We start from the raw sequence: 16,850 nt of genomic DNA, 5'->3' as shown, positions 1-16,850 counted from the left end.
GGAGCTGTTACACGCTCATATGCTGCCTCTGGAGTTGGTGTGCAGGATGGCGCCTGGTGAGCCCTTCCTTCCATTTAAATAGTCCATTTCTTGTGTGGTGTCATAGCCCTATTCGAGTCTTTCTAGTTGTTTTTATTTTAGATGTTAATAACTCAATGTGGGCGAGCAGAATTGAAAGTTCACATGCCAGACCCGTAGACCGCTAGCAATAAGCCGTACACCTGATCGTTAGGACGTTCGGTCGGAGCGACATTATTGCGTTTCATTCCAGCTCCGTTGGGTTTCAGCGGCGGAAAATAAGCGGCCAACGTTCGGGTGGCGACTTCGCAGCTCTGATTTGAAAAAGGTTGAACGTTCCCTCCTAGCGCAGCTGCTGTATATCAGCACTGTCGATAACTGCTTGTCCTTGTTTTCTTCAAATCTTCAGCGAAACGCAAGTCAATGCACCGTGGCGCTGGTGAGATATGAGCAAACCAGGGTAGACTTGAAGAGAGTTACCATGCAGGAGTGAACTTCTGAAGTTAGTAATTTATGCAAAGATTATAATACGTACATAAAGAGAGTTTGTTGGCTCTTAATAATGAGTATTATCACTATATGATAACCGATGATTAAAAGTAGAAACGGCAAGTACGAAAATATTCCATGTCGAAATAGTGTCCTTAAAATTACAGAATGCATCAAACGATGCAAGCGTGACGGCAAATTCTTCTCGTACGACTTCAGTACGAGACAGCCGTTACATGGCATGTAATGTCGATTATAAAGACGGGGATTACGAACTGTAAGAATGCTAGGGAATAGTATAAATTTGTTCATATTTCATAGTATTTCATTTTCATTAAGAGCTTTTCGAACTTTAGGCTATGCAAACATCCGAGATTCATTCATTCATGTTTTAGTTACGAGTGGGAAGGATTGCTGCACGGCACAACGCAATTGTACAGACGTGTGTTACAATTATATTGTGAATAATCTGAAGCGAACCTTTTTAAAAGGTTTTTATCTTAACTGAAACCATTTCACGACCGTGTCGTGATACAGTGATAAATAAGTAGTCCCCTGCAAGAATAATAATTTTAGCAACGAACATTCGCATTTGAGTTTCATGTTGCCAATTGTGGGATACTTGCTTGAATTGTGATGTCATTAAAGTAACCTTTAACTTAAATCAAACGGAACATAATCTTCTTTCGTTTGAATGATTACGCGTGAATGGCAATATTTTTTTCACAGAATTGGCCACATGAGTTAGTTGTGTGGTGTTCGGTAACTTTTAAATTATTTCACTCTTCTTAACACATAATTTCCAGCCACAGGATGATCCTCGATGGATCCAAATCAATATTGAGCGACATTACACACCTTCTGCACTTTCAGAGCTTTATCTACCCGGCACTAGGCTCTAACGCAGCACTTAATTACCTCCATTTTAACGCCATCCACTTCGCAAACCTTCAATTTAACGCTCACAATCTCCTCCCTTTCCACTCCTCTACTTCACCATAATAAAAGTATCCAATCTGACGTCAGGTCAGATGTGACAATTTCTGCCACACGAGTGGCTGGTAATGGATTTTAAAATCGATGTTGTTTTAAAAAGCACGAACTAGGACCGCACGTAATGAGTAATTGCAGCAAGAAAGCAAAGAAGCTTTCAATTAGTCCCTAAGTCCGATCATATACATACCACATTCGTTACTGAATATAGAAAAGGGCAACTAGGCAACGCAGACATCATGGCTAATTTAGGCGGAAAGAGGCGGAAGAACCGAGTTGATCTGGACAGTGAAAGGAGAAAATGATGATGAAAACATGATAATTCGCTTCACTTACCTCGAACAGTGAAATTTCACTCTTCATTGCAGTAAAAGTTCTACAAAGAGAGTAATCAATTTTTGTCGTGACCAAGTTTCCCTTTAGTGGACGATTCCAAGATACATTTTGTACAAAATGTCTAAAAAAAATTTTCACGTGGTACAAAGTACAAGAGAACTTTTATATGTTACAAGACGTCCCTAACGGCAACGGGACGCCGTCTCAAACTGGTTGACAAGTCCCAAACCGTAAGGGAACGTGCCGAAATGTGCAGCAATGCGTCCCAACACGAAGAGAACGTCCCAAATGCTTTACGACGCCACATCCGTGCAGCGGCCTTGCAATGCTGCAGCTGTTCAATCTAAACTTCCCTGCTATGAAACGATCGATGGCTGATTATCCGATCTTGGTCTCCGTTTATTTAAAATTAACTGAAATCACCATACTTCAGACTAACTATTTTGAATACAAATTAATCTTGATTAGATTGATGATTAATAACGCCTAATTATTACATCTCCATCTTTTTTAAATCGTTCGTGGGATTAGTAATTATGTTAAAGCTTCAAAACACTCCTCTCTCTCGCAAATTTTAACATTAATGACGAAGTACTGACTAATTAGTGCGTAAACAAAAGAAATATGAGTTCAGAGCAATTTAACTCGAAATTAGGTTTTTATGCATTCATTCCCAACAGCTAATCAAGAAGAAGATATCAATGAATATAATGTTTAGTTCAGCAATAAAATTATTTTCGTTTTTTACCTTTATCCTGACTGAGCCCACGAATGCATTCTGGGGTTCAGACTCGCCCAACTACCCATAAAAGTTTACACACTTTGTCGGTAGGCGAGAACTCGATCGCGTTACCAGACCTCCAGATACGCACTCTCTTGACCTCACCTAACTCATTTGAAGACAAAACGTTAACCCTTGGACCTGATTCTGTCCTGCAATTAATTTATGCACAAAATGTATTTGTCCTGAACTTTCCAGACTAGAAGTCGTATAATACAAATCTTGTGTTTGGGCTAGGTCAGATGTGACAATTTCTGCCACACGAGTGGCTGGTAATGGATATTAAAATCGATGTTGTTTTTAAAAGCACGTAAATATATAAAAATAGTATAGATAAGATAGTGATAAGAAAAAACTCTATCGGCCACCGGAATTTCGAGAGAGTTGAAGCAATGAGCGCCACAATAACATAAAATATTATCCATTTCGTCAGTAATCTCATGCATGATTATCAGTGTCTACATGACCTCAAATGAGGCTGAAGACGATCGTATTGCTGAATCTTGACCGCACTATCAGCGGCCGGCCTTCAGTCGCACGTATCAGCGTCTTCTCTGCTCTCTCAGCACCAGCATGTCTCAGTATTTAAAGTTCCAGCCTGGCTCGTATATTTCGGTTTTGTCAATACAGGCGGCGAGTGAAGCTCATTTGACGTCATGCGATCCATAAATCTATAAGTTATCGGACGTAACGAGTTTTGCGGTACGTCTTTGGGCGTTCCACGTCTAGTGACATACACACGTCGTGCAACGTCACGACCACTATTGTCACAATCATTTTCACCGTGCACATCAGATATTTAATATCAATCTTTGAATCGCCAACGCTTTATCTTATCAGCTGCCGCTTCTGGATGAAAAAGTCGGGGCCTGGTCCTAGTAATGTCCCAGGAGTCTATCAATGTATAGCCAGCGCGAGGATATACCCTGCACTTCATTAAGCCACCCAATCCCTGGCTACACGCAGCACACCTTTGACCTTAGCAATCCACGCCTACACTCCATCTAACACTTTGTCTAAACCTCCTCACCTTGAGATAATGAAGGCACTCACTTCGTGGCTACACTACATGCTACAAAATTAGTATACAATATTTTGCTACACTTCATACTACAAGGAAGAAATTTAAATCCATGGCTACATGATACAGCACCTTCATCCATGGCTACACGCTACACACATTTGACGACATTCAATCAGAGGATGGCAGCACTTTATATCCCAATGAAGGGTTCAATCCATGGCTCAACACAATACAATGATGGAGTGTTCAGAAAATTCGTCTATCGCGGAGATCATAAAGTTTAGTTGATATTATAGGAAAAATCGTAACACTGTAGAACATTATATGGTCTTTGCAGAGTAAAAAGAACACAACATTTCAAATTCGAGGTAAATTTTAAGTTGTACAGTATTGTTTGATAGAAGTATCCAAATCATTCGCAATTTACGCATACGCATTCGTTTCACACACAGTCCAATCTTACCTAAAATTTGAACAGGGGTGGATGATCCAGTGACCAGCTGCTTTCTGTCGTATGCGTTCTTTCATTAGGGCTTTTTTCGAGCCGAATAATTTCATAGCGAGCTTGTTGTCGGTAGGTTGGAACAGCGCCTGTAGTTGGTTCTTCAAGAAGGAGGGCTTGGTCTGCTCGATGCTCGGCGTCTGCGGCGCCGAGGGCGCCTGTGAAGGGCCCATCTCCTCCTTCGGCGTGCCGTAGAGGGAGATGTCATCGCCACCGAAGTGCACCTTACCGGGCTCCTTGAAATTCATCTCGTGTGAGATAAACTCGTTCATGAAGGCGGTCTCATCCTCCAGGGCGGTTATGAGTGAGTCTGTGCACGTGGTCGTGTCTAAAGAAATCTTAATGTCTTCCCTCAGGGCCTGTGAGGCGGCTGCTGAGCGAGGCGAGCGAACCTCTTCCTCGTCAGAGCCCGAGACGCCGGCCGCTCCGCTCGCTCCAACCCGGCCATTCGCGAGACGCAGACTGGGGAGCCGCTGAGCCCGTCGGCTCACCATCACCCGTGAGACTCCGCCCCCGGACGAGGTACGGGCATGCTGCTGCTGCTGCTGGGGGTTGTCTTGTGACTGATGCTGTTGCTGATGGCGAGGGTACTCGGCAGTGCCGTTGTTGCTGCCTGCTAAAGACACGCAGCTGTAGCTGCCGCGGCCCGAGCCTCGTCTGCCCTCCATACCTGAAGCGCCACCATCACCGTTGCCGTAAGCCGCGCCGCCTCCGTTACTGTTCGCTAAACTGTTACCCCCTAAACTGCTTCGGTGGTTGTTGCCACCGAGGTTGTTGTTGCCGGTGCTGGTGCCACCGCATGCACCACGGCTGCTTGTGTCACCAGGGCGAGGACTCGCGTCCGTCTGCTGCTCAGACTCCCTGCCAAAGAGACAAGAAACAAATTAGTGTTATGAATTTCGGTGCTGCTACACACTATTGCCTGTAGTAGACAGTTGCATCTCACATAGCATTGCGAAGAAGATAACCCACCGTGAAATTTACCAAGAACAACGAACAAAAATAGGGTTCACAAATTTACTGACCAACTTAGGCCAAGGTTAGGGAACAATGTTTGTAAAATCATTGACGAATACTTACTTTCATGTTATTACAAAATATTCCAATGAGATTGCGAAAATACGCAAGCAAATTGCTATCTACCGTATGAGACACGCCCCCGTCTATACAAAATTCAGGAGCGACCGTCTCAATCCAAATGGCGTGTGCGAGCATTTGCATAATTTCTCTTAAAACAATGTCCTGAGATCAGGATTCCGTACTACCACAAGGAGAACAAGCGCAGAACAATCGTACTCGATCCTTCGCGTGAGTTTTGTAGCTGCGCAAGATTCTCTATTGAAGCGTCTATCCGTACACTTGCACCCAAGAATTTACCTGTAATGCTATTTTGAAACTTTTTATCATGATTTTCCTACTGAAGGATGGAGTTTGCAGCTAAGCAGCATCAAGCACAAAGAAAATATTTTATGGAAAGTGCTCGTACAAAAATTTAGGATCGCTGGAAAAATCGGCATCGACTCGTTAATATGGTTTAACATTTTCTTACATTTTAGGTTATCAAATCAAAATATTTGATGTGAAGGTTCAACTCGGAGCCTGCACACTGCACGTGTGCGCACTAAGCCCTGCATCGATTCGTACCATAAATTTTGCTATGACCTTGAACGCTACGAATTAATTCAGAAATATTGCATGCAAGCCTTGATCATGAAACGAACAACAATCCCAGAATCTTTGAGGAAAGTTATGAAACTTTTACCTCCGCAGGAACTAAGGCAAACACATTTCATTTTTAAAGTGACTTTATGAAAACCAGTTTGATTCCACAAACTTTTTTTCGGTTCCTGGAAAGTTTATTTCCTTTTTCTGTTTAGAGCAACCAAATCGCAACGATTCATGCGGTGGACTGCCAAAAACATAGAACCTTCACGGCTCTCCGGAGGCGAGAAGTTCGCAAACTTCCTGACCTCTTACTTGTGAAGTAACAAGAAAAAAATGAGGTGACACCCCAAGTGGAGAGTAAATCGCATTTAGCCTTCGTAGTGTTGCTGCAGCTCCATAAATATGGCAAGCCTTCAGGTAGATATGTTATGCGCCCACCACGTATCCAGTTGCACTGTAGAGCTCAGTAAATTGACGAACTGACTGATGTTTTAATTCTTAGTCTAGCCTGAGAGTAACTTTGTTTCAATATAAACTAACCGCCCAGCAAAGGAGCACCAGCACAGCTAGTGTACTAAGGGAAGAGTTCCACTTCGATGAACTCTTCGCTGTGTTTGTCTTGAATTCTGCGTCTTTCGTCTGTCGCACTCGAGTTATTCCCTCACATTAATTGTTTCAAGCTTCAGTTGTTCAAGAGGCTGTGCTATATTATCATCAATTTTTTTCGGTTGCTCGATTTATAGCGCTAATTGGACGATGCTTGGACCGCTCTTAAATATAAAACTATACCCTAAATGGGCCTGTATTCGCGAACTTTCTAATGATTGACCTTTTAACGACATGTATCATTGCACAAATATGGTCAAGACTCAAGATAACGAAATTAACATGAGCCTTCTGTTTTAAAATAGAAGGTAATTAGAATTGCGGTCCGTGGTTCATCAATATAATAATAGCTACATTGGAAACAAGCTTCTGTATACATCGGAAACAAACCTTCAACTATATTGAAACAATACAATGACTATATTGGAATTGGCTGCTTTTACACCAAGAATTTATTAAAATGACGCTAAAATTCCTGATTGATCTAAAATGCACTCGTTCCTGAAGGAGTCAAGAGGAAACTCATCAAAGCTCTGTGACCCGAATCAAGTTGAATTAATTATGTCTTCATAAACACGTTTCATCCCATAGTATTGAAATAAAACTATGGAACACAAACGATACCCCGGTCGCTCGCTCCCGGGGATCTCATAGTTTTATTGCCTAAAACTTTACACGAATTTCTGCTATTATTGATGCCAGACTTGCAGCCAACTCTCGCTTTGATCTCTAACTTAAAACGCGTATTCTGAAGCTATATTCAGTTGGGCTCCGGCGCGCGTGCCTGAAGTGTTATCTTGCAGCGCGTCAGCTGAATAATATGAATAGAATGAAGCTTGGCTGGGACAAATGCTTTGAATAACTAAACATTGCGTTGACTGAAGCGCTTCGTTCTTCTTTGTTTATCTCAATGAATATATAAGTTAATTTCTCGCAACAAGGCAAGGCAAATTTTTCTCCATAAACTTTGAGTACTGTCATTTTGTCGTTTTTTATTTCAATAACTGTTAGAGCGCCACATTTTAGCGTTTTTTTTTTGTAAAGTCAACGGCCGGTCCCGGAAAATTCTGCGATAGAGTTCTCGTCATCAGACATTTTCAATTTACATGAGTCCTTCTCATTTACAGCAACGGGGTCCGATGGGAATAAGAATTTGAATAATTTGAATTATGTGAGACCGCTATACGCGCAACGGCGATTTGAATTCACTGCCAACACAATTAATTCGTCATTGTAACATCTCTCTTAATTCTTAGTCGAGGAACTCCAACATAGTTTCAGTCAAAGCTTACGATGCTCTTCGTGTTAGATGAAAACACAGCAAAAACAGAGCGCTAGTCCATCATCATCTCAGTGAAAGCAAAACAATTGAATCCATCATCATTGATCTTGTGTTTGCTCCCAATGATTGCACTTCATTCTTAATCATCTGCCGTCATCCGAGCGAGGATTGCTGCTAAGCTCTGGTCGTTCATTTGGCCAGCATGCGGTAGATTTAAGCAATTTTAAACTCTCTGATATACGTCTCCTTATTAGGAGAAATAACCTCTTTTCAAAAATAATTTCACTCAACTACCTTAAAACCTAAACAGTTTTACCTTAAGAAGTTTCAATAAATAAATTTAGTTGCAAATAAATAAACAATTTTTGTATACTTTTGATTCAGTGTTGCTGGAGCATATTTCGGCGATTGTTTTCTACACCAACACTGAATATGTATATAACATACAAGTTTAACGATTATGATTATTACAGAATGTTGAACAGGCAAGCATGAAGAAGTCGGCAGAATGTTGAACTGGCAAGCACAAGGAGGGCAAGAGTGCAGCAGAATGTTGAACTGGCAAGCAGGAGGAGGGCACGAGTACCGCATAATGTTGAACAGGTAAGCACGAGTGAGCACGTTTCAGTAGCGCCCACGGTCGTTATCAGTCTCTCCATATCGATTTTCATGAACCTAGTGAAGAATTATGGCCGCAGTACAGGCGGCCAGCCATGCCCTGTGGGCCATGATTTTTAGCAACGCATTTCCCACACGGGATTAACATGCAAATTTAGTTGAGATGTTTGTAGAGCTCTACGTTTCGCTGCTGACGTATTTTCATTGTTATTTTTGTGTTAAGGAATGAGCCGGCATTGACGCAAAAATCTAGCTTAAATGCAAAGGTATTTCGGAAAATTTGCATCACTCTTTCCTTCTGGAAGTATGGCTATGAATATACGGAGTTTTCGAAATTTTTCATTCAAATTGAAAGTTTAAACGGTCATGAAGATCACCCGGCTTTCTCTTTAGATCCTAGAGTCTAATTATTATTGATATAACATAAACACATGCGTTCCAATACACTGGCTCGAGTGAAAACCAAAGAACGCATTTTAGCGGCAATGTTCTGGGTTGTTTTTGCAATCAGTCAAACGGTATTTTTTGCTTTCATCGCTGAATCGGAAAGAAGGAATTCGAAATACATATTGAATAAATTAATGATCATTCGAATGTGATAAAATTGGTTATTAAGTTTCAAAAGATTTAATTCTGAGATTTTGATCAACATAAGTACCTACACGAAATAGGTATAAATAGGATACTGCTAGGAGAATTGAAATTCAAAATCACTCCGAACACAATTCCAAAGTCATGGTTTGGAAATTGATAGACGGAGATTTATTTCTTATGAGAAGGGCTTCAGCTATCGCCAGTCGATCAGTGTCGTGGCATCGCAGGACAACGCATCCAGCACCATTTCAGTTTACCAACGCCAGCGAAAGGCGAAAAAAATTAGATCAGTACTCACTGCAGTTCACTGAAGTAAGTATACTGATCTAGTTTTTGAAATGCGCTCTCTGTCCACAATAATGAAAATGCGCTCTCTGTCACTCACGAGTGACAGAAAGCGTTTTTTCTCACGTCCGTCCGTGAAGTCACGGACGGACGGATATGACGAGCACAATAGCACCTTTCTTTCCATAAATGAGAAAATGCGCTACAAGAAGAAATTATAAATAAAATTCATTCCATGATCTTTAGTAGAACTTCAGTAAAAATACATTTTATGTAGATACGCCAGCGGATAAAATCTTATTCATGTCGCATAACTCCAGACGCGTATCCAGGATGCCTGGGTAGCGTCTGAGTATTAATGTGACATGAAAACTGAGGAAACAACGTTGTATTTTGCCGCGGAGGAGCCGTAGACTTGAACAGGAATTGAAGTTTGAGGCAAAGCAGAACGCGCAACTCCTTGTTGGTTAAAATGCCTGCGTCAACTGCGATGGATTAGTAGACCGAGGCTCGCGACGTGTGGGATTCTGGCGACGACTCTTCGTCAAGCAGCGAATCGTCGTCAAGCAGCTACTCAGCAAGAGACTCATCAACCGAAGCCTCATCCTCCTCCTCATCATCCGGTGACAGCAATGATGGGAGTGATATTGATGAAAATTCCGGTTCAAGCAATGACGTCGCAGTTTCTGAAAGTTTCTCAGCAAGAGACCGTCTCCCCTTTTTCCCTCATCTCTCCTATTTCCCTCATCTCCCCTCTTTCTCTCATCTCCTCCTCTTGTCAACCGAAGCCTACACAACCTGCGTTGTGTAAACGAAGATCGCAGCCCCGGCTTGTGTTGCAGACCCCTGCGTTGTGTAAACGAAGATCGCAGCCCCGGCTTGTGTTGCGCACCCCTGCGTTGTGTAAACGAAGATCGCAGCCCCGGCTTGTGTTGCGGACCCCTGCGTTGTGTAAACGAAGATCGCAGCCCCGGCTTGTGTTGCGGACCCCTGCGTTGTGTAAACGAAGATCGCAGCCCCGGCTTGTGTTGCGGACCCCTGCGTTGTGTAAACGAAGATCGCAGCCCCGGCTTGTGTTGCGGACCCCTGCGTTGTGTAAACGAAGATCGCAGCCCCGGCTTGTGTTGCGGACCCCTGCGTTGTGTAAACGAAGATCGCAGCCCCGGCTTGTGTTGCGGACCCCTGCGTTGTGTAAACGAAGATCGCAGCNGAGACAGTTCAGGATCAGAGTTGACAAAAGATAATGACCATCATCATCCTGCTGTTGCTCACATCAGTATCATCACCATCCAGCTGTTGCTCACAGTTATCACTGTCACCATCATCAGCACCATCAGTGTCGACTTCATCATCATGACTGATCTGACGATGGGAGACAAAGCAAAGTTATCTAATTCCTCATAATAGTGATTATAATGTCATTAATAAAGTTAGACCGACATTTCGATACACAACTATCACAAATATTTGCGCAACAAAAGGCTAATACAAAAGGCTAATAGTCATTTCCATTAATAACCAAACTGTTAGATATAATACTTTGAATAATCACTTCAATGTTTCATGCTGGTATTTGCAATCCCTTTGACAAAGAGCGCAGGACAATTTTCCTTCCTGCCCCCTGCCACCATCACGCTAAGATTCAGTCGGGAATCAAACAGAATTTGTATGATGCAAGCGTGCAGCGGTCGAGCGTCACTAGCGTATGCAATGTAAGAGGCTTAACCATTGTAAGCGCTACGAGTAATATTGTTGGTCTGAGCACCATCGTAATTCCCATGAATGGTTAACCTGCTTCGTCCAGCGCAGGGAAAGCTAAAAGCTTTCACCGCATCTGCCGAAGTGTTCACAGTCACGGCTGATCTCCACGGCAGCTTGCACAGCTGCCTTCTATGGTGGACTTCAGCCACAAGTTTTAGGAAAACTTTTGGTACCACATGAAATAAAGTTCTATTGCCAGTATTTTAAAAACCTTTTATACTCAGATTTCGCAACGAAGATTATTGCAGCAAGCAATAGCGTAAGTTAAAGCTTAAGGTTTGCTTATTCAGAAGCACAAAAGGTAGTTAAATTTCAGGTGTGATATCCGTAGACTATTTAATGTTGATCCTTATTCATGACGCCAAACGTTTTTCTGTTCTAGTAATTTCAAACTGAAAAGTATCACCGTATACAAATTAAAAAAAAAACATATGAATCATTTGTTAAATCAACTCGCATCAGTAAAGGCAATTGTTAAACGGTAAACACAAGAGAACCTATTCCTTTCAAATGGAGCCTCGTGAACAGAAATGTTTTCAGATGAGCCCACTTCACTTGTTTTATTATCCTATTGGGAATCATTACAGATGTCAAACCACGAACTTGGTGACGATGAAAGCTATCAATGAATATGTAAAGATTGAAAAATTGCTTGTTAAGCTTGTAAAGTTTATAGGCTTCATTACCTGAGAATATTCGCACACTTTTCATATTACTAACCCCCCATTTCATTTCGGTTGAACTAATTTTCAGATCGGAAGTTCGTCGATGATTAAGCGTTATTATATTAATAATAATAATATCATAAATTACAAAAAAATGTGAAACAGAATTATAATTTCAACAGATAATAATAAACAGCAATCTATAATTGGTAATTGGCAGGTAATAATCCTCGTGTTAACAGTGATGTAAAGGGCTTTAACGAAAGGGGGATTAATTAATGGGGGATTAAATTAATCCCGTAATATAAACATTAATAACGATTAATGTTCATTTTAAGAGATTATGTAATAAGAGTTTTGTTGATTTATTTCGTCGTTCGCTAACTAATAGTTTGAAATTTTGTCAGGTCATTCATTGTCTTATGGTTACTAACCCCTTTTTAGCTCATTTTCTCATTTATGGAAGAAATGCCCTATTGTGCTCGTCATGTCCGTCCGTCCGTCTGTCCGTGACTTCACGTTTTCGTAGACGAGAAAATGCGCTCTCTGTCACTCACTTCAGTGCGTACTGAGTTATATTTTGTCTTACTGTCAACATTGCATATTATTAAGGCCTTGCTCTTTCATCTCCATCTATTGCGCTTTTGATATGGACTGATTATATTAAACGTCACCTTTCAATTTGAGGGTTCGGCTGATAATCTACTACCTAGCTAATGCACTCGAGTCATAATTCAAATAATTGAGTCGTGAAACTTGAGTCATAATTCAAACCTAATTTGGATATTAAATCTGAACAAATAGCATATTTCAGCTTAAGCACATAATATTGAGAAGGGAATATATTTTTATCTCTCAATTCAAAGTTTTTTCTGAAGTTGATGGCCAACTCTACATTCTTATTTCCCTCGAATGAAATTTAATGCATGCAAAAAAAAAAAATTAATCGAACTTTTAATCGCGCAATGAAATGAGTTATGAACTCATTTTCGTCTTTTCCCTGCTTTTAAATTAAACTTAGTTTATTAAAAATTAAAATTTTAAAATTTGCATTAAGCTCAACATGGCATGCTCGTATATTGTACCGCCGTATGAGAACATTAGACTAATGACAACTCTAAGTTGTCATCACCGTGCTACGCTGTATTGGTGTGTATTGTTATGATAATAAAATCAATTTTGTAACTAAATTCATTTAATAATTATCTTACGAGACACATTAATTAAGACGCGTCACTCCACAAGGCTACGGCGCTGCTCTATCTGCCGGCATCTCGAGGCGAGTAATGGACCAAAGGAGAGCCTCGCTTCCAAATATTGATTGTGGACTGCCACAGCCTGCCGCTAATCTCAAGCCCGGGCAAAACTTACGAATAACAGTCTAANACGGCTGATCTCCACGGCAGCTTGCACAGCTGCCTTCTCGGTGGACTTCAGCCACAAGTTTCAGGAGACGGTTTTCAGAACAAATTTCAAAACTAGGCAAAATTAATATATACTGCTAGTATTTAAAATAGAAGCGCCTTAATATTTAAACAGCAAACCTTAATTAGGGTTTGCTGATTTAAAAGCGCAACAGATAGTTAAATTTCATTAGTGATATCCGTGGACTGTATAAAGTTAATCCTAATTTCAACGCCGCCATATACGTTTTTAGATATTATTATGTGTAACGGCAATTTGAAAATGAAAATTTAATTGCATGTAAATCTCAGAAACACGTATGAATTATTCTGCAAAATGAGATGAAACGGTAAATACGAATGTTAAACATTGAATATTGTAAAAGCTATTGCTTTCGCAATGAACTTCGTGAATATACATATTCTCAGATTCTAATTCACTTGCCTTATTATTGAGAATCATTACAAATGTTGGATGCTATCGATGGCTACTCAAATTGGCTTCATCACCCGAAAATATTATACTTTCTTCCTTAATTAATAGCTGCAGGCCATGTCAGGCCGAGTCAGTTTAAATAATCTCCCCATATGTAACATGACGTCAATAATAAGGCTCTCTGTCAATAATTAGAAAAAGGATCATAAATATAACATCGAAGTGAAGCATGCTGAATGTATTGTTCCCATTATTGATAATTAGCTGATATTAATTCATCGTGTTGAAAAATATGTAGAGGACTCTAGCAAGATCTTGTGTGAAGGCGACCTGAATTTTACTTTGCAATTTTGTCTGGTAATTTACTGAATAATTATAAGAATTTTTTATTTTTACTGTCAACTTTGCCTCATTTCTGAAAACCTCGTCTAACCATGTACATATATTGTCTAACCTAAAGTAAGACACGTATGAAACTCGTGTCATTGATTAAACTTCTGGAAATTATCTTCACGCAAGCATCAAATATCAAAATTTGGCTTGAAGCACAAACATTGAGAAGGAAGAGCACCTTGATTTTTCTACTTCTAGTCTCCATAATAGAAGGATCATTTCAAATTCTTCATTCTCTACAATGAAAATAAACGATCGCCCAAAATACAAATCTAACTTTCTACAATGTTCATCTCAGATGAAGTATGAACTCATCTTCGTCTTCTTCCTGTCCCTAAATTAAAGTTAGTAGAACATCCCCGTTTAATGTTGAACTTCGTGCAGCAGATCTTGGTCATTTGCCGTTCATTTGCCTCCTATTAAATGCATTTGATTCGCAATAGCACGAAAGCAGCAGTGGGCGGACTCCAATATTTAACAATTTAATTTCTCTTATCTAAATTTTTTTCCAAATGTCTACTGATAACATCAAATAGCGTTGAATTTTGGGAAAATTTCAATTAAACTTCAAATATTTGAAATTTATTTGAACCTAGAAAATACAAGACAGAAAACAATACTTCTTATTTAACTTCTGCAACTCCTCATTTCTGATGCCTGCCGATAATTAATAATATAAAGCTAAGATGTGTCTCTAATAACTTTATTCGCAAAAAGACTTCGATTTGATTGTCACTTGGGCATTTCTTCATAAAACCCATGACGTCCATAGTGTTGTTTAATTCCATTCAGTGTCTAATTATTCTATAAAGTTCCCATGAACAAATATGGTATATATGATTTTCATTTGAATATAACCCGATTATATCTTATGTTGACGTAAATGACCATTTTGGGCTCGCCATTTAGTCCTTTAATGCGAGGGGTTCAAGAGGCTTAATTATTGAGCCTATGCCATGCTGCTGGTAGGTGCATGGAGTCGCACTGAGTTTATTAAGGCTGGCATGCATTTAGACTCGCAATATTGCTGGCAATGATCGAAGTTGTTCCAGGAAGCAAGGAGTTATATTTCAGGCTGATGTTTGGCCGATGCTGATGTGGCTGTAACGTTCGAGAAATAGGGCATTTAATATAATGAGGCCATGTTGCATTATTCACCTAAAATAACTGGTGTATTAATTCCAACATATTCTGTTTGAAATTTGTATAACAATAAAGTTTCAAGACCAATAATATTACGATTTTCGTTTCGGGAACATTTTTTACATCATAATTGTTACCAAAAATAATTACTTCGATTTCTCTTGCAGGTTGGTGGGATTCTGATACCTGAATAGTAGACGTGAGTAGTTAGTTCTCGGAGTCATAGAGCAAGCGTTATGATTTTTTTCAAAAATTTGTTACATAAATTATATATATATTTCTTGTATTTCAATTAACTTTTGATGTATTTGTATTCATTTATTCCACAAGACAACTCGTACAACTCTTGGAATCCCTTTATTTTCTACATTGCGTTGTGTGTGATGTACTGCCGCTTAAAATACCGAGTGCAGCTGTCACGCGGTGGTGCTGGCGAATAAACCCTCGAGGAAGTTCCGTAAGTTTTTATGCCGCTCTTCGTGCCGTCTCCTTATGAACCGCTGTCATGGGACAAATTCCAGCTCGAAACAACCCCGGACATTTTTACTACCCGATTTAACTGCCCGGACACTGCGACCTGAGCTTGCATTCTGAAGTTCATTGCAGCATCGAAAATTTCGTAGCAATAATGGCAGCTGCGTCGTGGGAGGCGGATGAGCGGCCGCTACTGATACAGCTATTATTTTTACCTGGTCTGCTGTGCCGGAAATTTACACAGCTAACCCGCCAAAATTGCGAATGCCCCCCGATCATAAAACACTGGTGACTATCGTAAGAAAGATATTTTACTTTTAGTCTACCCAATTTTTGTTCGTCGTGGTGCAATTTATGAACTTTTATGGTACACGCGTGCACTCACGTAAGTAATAAGACTAAACAATGAGACTCGCATAAACAATAAGCAAAATTAAGTTATGCTATTCACGAAGGAAAAAATTATTGGACAATCTTGAATGCAGTTAGCGCCTATTATACTTCTGAACTTTCATGTTCAGATTATTGTTATTAGTGCTAAACCTGATGATGAGAAATGCTTCAGACTTCAGATAGTTGCATTAAGTCGACCGTTATTTACATGAAGACTCCCTCAAGTGACTCTTGTTTCGCCCCAAAGCTCGAATATTATATTGCTTGTCCTGATCCTCGCGTCAGTGATGTGAACACGACATTTCATTCCTCGCGTAGCGTGTATAAATTGTGTCGATTGCTCGGCGCCGAAAAAATGACATTCGGTGGCCGCGCTGCGCGTTTCTCTTTCATTTATTTACTTGCGAATTGAAGAATATATTATTATCAAGCTATTGCGTGACCTTGCTCACTAGCCAGGCATATCCCGCTTGTATTTTTTAATATCGCTGACACCACGCCACGTTGAAATCGTGAGCACAACGAAATTTTTTTCCTCAGAGACAAAAGCAGTACTCTGATGGCATCGCGATGCGACTCACTTCCCCTGTGATTTTTTGCTGAAAATATCTGAATTTGATTTTAAGAATACCATTAATCATCACAATCGGAATCAGAAATATTATGCAGTAGGAATACTTCAATGATCCTCATGATTCAATGAAAATGTTAAATCATCCTGTGTAGTATAGCAGCTTTCATCCGTCATCGTTGAGTGAATTTCTTGAGCTGCAACCAGCGTCTTGGGAGTGCTGGTTTAATCTTATTCGTCGAATTAAATGTTGGAAAATATTGAAAGGTTTGAGGGCGCATTCCGTGAACTAAGAATAAACCCCAGCTAACGCTTACAAATTTGTGTTGAGCAGTTTAGTCTCGTGTTAGAAATAATTTTCTGGTTATTTAGCAGATATTTATTTAGATAATCTAGAGTAATTGTTACAGTTCGTAAA

The 16,850-nt window shown here is 40.2% G+C and overlaps 1 protein-coding gene across 1 annotated transcript in view; it reads right to left on the bottom strand.

Moving 5' to 3' along the window:
* Nucleotides 1-4,100: 4,100 nt before the first annotated feature.
* Nucleotides 4,101-16,850, bottom strand: part of LOC108682022 (potassium/sodium hyperpolarization-activated cyclic nucleotide-gated channel 4) — a 29,430-nt gene continuing 16,680 nt past the window's right edge. Inside the window, exon 2 of the mRNA XM_018171110.1 lies at nt 4,101-5,004. Coding sequence (XP_018026599.1) covers nt 4,101-5,004 — 904 coding nt within the window. The remainder of the gene's footprint in view (nt 5,005-16,850) is intronic.

The sequence above is a fragment of the Hyalella azteca genome, unplaced genomic scaffold (genome assembly GCF_000764305.2).
Source record: "Hyalella azteca isolate HAZT.00-mixed unplaced genomic scaffold, Hazt_2.0.2 contig5628, whole genome shotgun sequence".
Lineage (NCBI taxonomy): Eukaryota > Metazoa > Arthropoda > Malacostraca > Amphipoda > Hyalellidae > Hyalella > Hyalella azteca.
This window is presented reverse-complemented; position numbering and strand designations above follow the sequence as displayed.